At 42.7% G+C, this 6,307-nt stretch overlaps 1 protein-coding gene across 1 annotated transcript in view; it reads left to right on the top strand.

The window, feature by feature from the left end:
- Positions 1–5,686: 5,686 nt before the first annotated feature.
- LOC120353110 (furin-like protease 2) overlaps positions 5,687–6,307 on the top strand; it is a 9,598-nt gene continuing 8,977 nt past the window's right edge. The window contains exons 1-2 of the mRNA XM_039435760.1: positions 5,687–5,792; positions 5,879–6,155. Coding sequence (XP_039291694.1) covers positions 5,687–5,792; positions 5,879–6,155 — 383 coding nt within the window. The remainder of the gene's footprint in view (positions 5,793–5,878; positions 6,156–6,307) is intronic.

Genomic DNA, 6,307 nt, shown 5'->3' with positions numbered 1-6,307 from the left:
GGAAGTTATCTTGGAGTTTGCTGAACTGCAAATCCAATTCCAAACCAGATTTGATAGTATCAAGCTGGTTGATACCATTCCTAAACCTGCTGTTACCGCTAATGAACTACCAATTAATAATTTTGTGAAACCTCAGTTGCAGATACCTACATTTTCAGGCAAACCTCATGAATGGAATGTTTTCAAAAATGTTTTTGATGCTGCTGTTCACACCAGTAAAGACTATTCCAGTGAGGCCAAATACCATCTTCTAACTTCATATTTAAGTGGTGACGCTTTGACCTTGGTTCAAAATTACGCCAACACCGCTGAATGCTACAAAGCTGCCTATGACAGCTTGCACAAACGATACAACAATATCCGGTATCAAGCATATAGTTTATATAATAAATTCGATACCTTTGTTCCTTCTACTACTCTGGCTGAAACTTTGAAAAAATTTTCTATCGAGCTCAACTCAGCCAAATGATCGCTATTTAACATGAACCTGAACCAAGCTGATTTTTTGATTACCATGATGTGCATTCGCAAATTACCGCTTTCTGTCCGCACCAAATTGAAGAATCCATACCAGATGATCAAGTTCCCACTTTTGACCGTTTATTGAGTTTTGTGGCTAGTCAAGAAAAATCTCTGGAAGTGACCGCACTAACCCGCAAATATGACCAAGTAATTAGCGCCAGCATTGAATATGTAGATCCCGTTTCTGTTAAAGCTGAACACAAGTAATTATCAACAGAGAAAGCAGCCCTTCTCTTCAACTAAAACTGGGTATCCAATCAGTGGTGGCATTTGTGTTCTTTGTTCAGAAGGACATCAATTGTATAGATGCGACATTTTCAAAAGAGAATCAGTATCCAAACGCAATCAAATTGTAAAGCAACACAAAAGGTGCTTTGTTTGCCTAGGGTCTCACCTGAAAGCAAATTGCAACTCAACGATTTGCTGCAAGAATTGCCGCTCTAATCACCATCATACGCTTCTGTGCAATAACGCTAATAATCTTCAATCATTACTTTTTAAAGAACAACGCTCTGAACATCGGTTTGCTGAGCCGCACCAAGCACCAAATCAATATGGACGCCCGCATACCGGTACTAGCCAAAACGCCACGCACCATGCGCCTCCTCCTGGTTTCAGCCCGCTACCTGTGCCGACTTTTGCCACTGCCCCACCGCAACCGCCAGTAAGCTCTTATCATGCACCTTCTAGCAGCGCACCAAACCTGGCTATCAGCTCTAATCTGCCTCCTAGTTCGCCGCCAGTCAACAGTTGTGCATCTCCGCCCGTAAGTTCAAGCCCTGCCTCCAGTGCACAATATGTAACAAACAGTTCTCTATCTTCTATACCACACACTTTTAGTGGCTGCACTCAGGTGAAGGCCGTACATGCTTCCGCTTTACTTGGTACCGCTGTCGTTACAGTCTTGAACCAATACAATCAACCCTTCTTGTTGCGTGCTGTGTTGGACTCTGGTTCCATGCGCTCCATTATCACCACCCGAGCCGCCACCGCAATGGGTTTAGTTGTTGTGCCCGCTCAAATCCAACTGAATGGAATCTCTGAAAAAAGGACATCTGTCAAAGGCATCGTGCAGTTAAGAATATTGTCCGAACCTCAATTTGATATTGCTCTTTCTACCGAAGCTCTTGTATTAGATCAAATTGCTGGCAATCTTCCTGTCTTTCCGCTTCACCCCACACTAAAGAATTGTTTGTGCATCTGGACCTCGCTGATCCTAATTTTGATGAGCCTGCTGAAATCGACCTACTGATTGGTGCTCATTTATACTCCAACATCTTTATATCCGCAGAAAATTCCATTATTCCTGGTAACCCTGCCGCCTTTGCCACAATCTTTGGTTACGTTTTAAGTGGTAGATTGAATATTGAGGACTCGCCCGCACCGCTCAATGAAATGCAACTCATTTGCACTATGTTTGCACAGGAAGCACAGCTCAACACCATCATGAACAAATTTTGGGAACCGAAGAGGCCATCCCCGTTCGAAAAGAGTCATCGCCCGAAGATGAGTTGTGTGAGAAACTGTACCAATCCACTACTTATCGCACCTCTGAAGGAAGGTATGTTGTGGCACTGCCTTTCAAACCTGCCGCCTCTGCCTTTTGCTGCCTCTGAGTCGCCGCCTCCCGCTGCCTCCAACCTGCAGCCTCCCGCCGCTCCGCTCTGCCGCCTCCGCCTTCTGCCGCCTCCGACACGCTGCCTCCGATCTGCCGCCTCCCGCCGCTCCGCTCTGCCGCCTCCGACACGCTGCCTCCGATCTGCTGCCTCCCGCCGCTCTGCTCTGCCGCCTCCGCCTTTTGCCGCCTCTGAGTCGCCGCCTCCCGCTGCCTCCGATCTGCCGCCTCCCGCCGCTCCGCTCTGCCGCCTCCGACTCACTGCCTCATTTAGAACAATCTAACAATGTTATTGTGAATAGTTTGGTTTTACTCGCACAACCTGTGACTGTCCGCATCGCTTCGTTATTGCCGCCTTGTGTTATCCACTCTGCTGCAACATCCTGATGACCGCACCGCTGTTTGCTGCTTTGCTCCACTTAGCTGTTTTGATGACCGCACCTCTGTTGACGCTTCGCTCCACTTCTATGACCGCACCGCAGTTCATGTCAACGCGCATTCCACAACTTGTGCTATGCCGCCCTGCTTGTCTACTTCTATGACCGCACCACAGTTCATGTCTACGCGCATTCTGCAACTTGTGCTGTGCCGCCCCGCTTGTCTACTTCTATGACCGCACCGCAGTTCATGTCTACGCGCATTCCGCAACTTGTGCTGTGCCGCCCCGCTTGTCTTCACATCACGCTCCCATGTTCACACCACATCGCTCTGGACTTCTCCGCTCACTGTATTCAAGACCGCAGACCATCGCCATCCACTTATTGCCGACCGCCCTGCCGCAATGTACAGTGTTTGTTGCTGCTTCACCCGATTTAAAAACTGTTCGTTTTTGGGGGGGAGTATGTATGGGCCAAGCCATTTAAATCGACCGCGCTCACCCACGGCCATCTAGCGTGCCACTGCCATCAGCCGCTCTAAGATCGCCTATTTCAATATGTAGATAGCACTGTTCTCCCTCTGGTTTCCCCCGCCTTTTTGCTTACCAGTTCTCTTCCGTTTTGTAACCGCTGCTTGAGGAAGCTTGGTGCCCTGACGCTTCACAGTTGTTTCTCTTTTTGAAAAAGTCATACATGTATTACCGCTTCGCTTGTTTGAATTTGAACTACTACCGCGACTAGTTAGGAAAAGTTATTGTTTGAGCACTCCGCTAAATATCTAGAGTTGGATCTTCTTTGTGTAATCTCTTCGCCACAACATGGGCCCATGTATTCATCATCGCCAGTGCAAGTGAGTCCTGATTATCTGAACGTGCTACCGCCTACCGGAACGAGGAGACCGCTCTTACAGTCCACTGTGAACCCGCCATACCCAAACGAGACACCTTTAAAGGTAACAATTTTATTTTCTGAGCTACTAAGTAACGTGTTTAGAAGTCCACCTCATTGACTCTAACAATGGTCATGCACAATGCGACCAATAACAGCTCTTGAAACACCAGGGAAAATACGGGTCAATTCAGATATTGTGACGTGACTATTGTTTTTGATTTCTTCATTGACCTTTTTCAACAAGTCCTTGTTTGATTATTCAGGGCCTCCCGGAACGTTCTTATCATGCACGTTAAATCCTATTTCTAACCTTCACACACCATTTTCGAACGTTTCTTTCATTCTTACATTTTCACCGTACACAGTAACCATCTGCCTATGAATTTCGACCGGTTTAACGTTTTGATGGTTAAAAAAACGTATCACTCCACGAATTTCACAACCGGCAGCAACATCAATTGTCTCATTCATTTCTAAACGCTATACTGAAAACGTAAATAAAGATAGAACAACGCGACAAATGGCAGACAACAATGCAGTGTGTATATTACGAGACTGGATTCAGCCGACACAGGTTAGCCAACCTCACGCCAAGATATTTCCCACGGTCTTTACTTTAGAGATAACCTCTCGTATATACATTTCAATGGTGTAAAAATGGTTGATTAAAAATCAAATTCCACTGAGTTTCTCTATTTCTGAACATTTGACAGTTTTTAGAAAAATTCACTGAGAGAGCAAAAATTGAATGTAAAACTTATTTAATCAGATATCTTGGAAACTGTAAAAAGTATGGAAAAATTGTCAATTGAATGTTTCAGGAAATTTTTTAATCTTCCATTTTGTGTAGAATATGATATATAAGTATGTGAGACGTATAATAGTTTATAAGTATAGTTTATCAAGTATAATAGTTTATATAATGTACTAGTTTACCTGACGAACTTCGTACCGCCAAAAAGTCAATGTATCTCATTTCACATTTGACTTTATATGGTGAATCATAGAATTTATCTGACAATCAATATTCTCATTTACATCTCTATACGGACTCCCTATGTTCTTAGTCATGCAGCATTTATTATTCTGAAAACAGATTCTTCTCATCAATTGGTAGTAATATCTATCAGTAAAGTGTGAATTAAAATAGATACCTTCATCATGTTTTCAAAGATGAATTAATGTCTTCATAGTTGTTGATTGCCAATAGATGGTCCAGGAAATATGTGATGTACGATGAATTACACAGAATTCCATATTCCTTTCCATCTCCATTTTAGGATGAATAATATAAGCTAAGCTGAATTAAAAAAAAAATTTAATTAGTTTGCCATTCGTTCAGTAATTAATGGATGCAATATGACAATCTTTTATGAGGTGAATAATGTTTTTCCAACAATTTCCATTTCTCAATATAAGGGGTGATAATAATTATTTGTAAAGGTCTTCTAATGAACGTTATCTACAGCTGTTACCAATCAACTACACTAACTTCAACTGTTCTGACCGCTAATCTGAGCTTTTTGATTGTAAATTTCAATCTGGTAACCTATTTTTCTATTTCTGTATGATTATTCATAACAACCATGGCATCGAATTTTCCATTATTGAATAAGCTAAGAAGATTGCACCAATCGATATCTTCTCTAGCTGATAAGTACAATGAACAAGTACCTATGACTTGTAGTGAATTTTATTTTGGTCTGGATAAAAATTTGATAAATTAATGAGTGAACATGAGGAAACAGATAAAGAGTCGCTATCTGAGGAAGTTATCTTGGAGTTTGCTGAACTGCAAATCCAATTCCAAACCAGATTTGATAGTATCAAGCTGGTTGATACCATTCCTAAACCTGCTGTTACCGCTAATGAACTACCAATTAATAATTTTGTGAAACCTCAGTTGCAGATACCCACATCTTCAGGCAAACCTCATGAATGGAATGTTTTCAAAAATGTTTTTGATGCTGCTGTTCACACCAGTAAAGACTATTCCAGTGAGGCCAAATACCTTCTTCTAACTTCATATTTAAGTGGTGACGCTTTGACCTTGGTTCAAAATTACGCCAACACTGCTGAATGCTACAAAGCTGCCTATGACAGCTTGCACAAATGATACAACAATATCTGGTATCAAGCATATAGTTTATATAATAAATTCGATACCTTTGTTCCTTCTACTACTCTGGCTGAAACTTTGAAAAAATTTTCTATCGAGCTCAACTCAGCCAAATGATTGCTATTTAAAATGAACCTGAACCAAGCTGATTTTTTGATTACCATGAGGTGCATTCGCAATTACCGCTTTCTGTCCACACCAAATTTGAAGAATCTGGGTATCCAATCAGTGGTGGCATTTGTGTTCTTTGTTCAGAAGGACATCAATTGTATAGATGCGACATTTTCAAAAGAGAATCAGTATCCAAACGCAATCAAATTGTGAAGCAACACAAAAGGTGCTTTGTTTGCCTAGGGTCTCACCTGAAAGCAAATTGCAACTCAACGATTTGCTGCAAGAACTGCCACTCTAATCACCATCATATGCTACTGTGCAATAACGCTAACAATCTTCAATCATTACTTTTTAAAGAACAACGCTCTAAACATCGGTTTGCTGAGCCGCACCAAGCACCAAATCAATATGGACGCCCGCATACCGGTACTAGCCAAAACGCCGCACACCATGCGCCTCTCCTGGTTTCAGCCCGCTACCTGTGCCGACTTTTGCTGCTGCCCCACCGCAACCGCCAGTAAGCTCTTATCATGCACCTTCTAGCAGCGCACCAAACCTGGCTATCAGCTCTAATCTACCTCCTAGTTCGCCGCCAGTCAACAGTTGTGCATTTCCGCCCGTAAGTTCAAGCCCTGCCTCCAGTGCACAATATGTAACAAACAGTTCTCT

Source organism: Nilaparvata lugens, chromosome 9 (genome assembly GCF_014356525.2).
Source record: "Nilaparvata lugens isolate BPH chromosome 9, ASM1435652v1, whole genome shotgun sequence".
In the NCBI taxonomy this organism is placed as follows: domain Eukaryota; kingdom Metazoa; phylum Arthropoda; class Insecta; order Hemiptera; family Delphacidae; genus Nilaparvata; species Nilaparvata lugens.
This window is presented reverse-complemented; position numbering and strand designations above follow the sequence as displayed.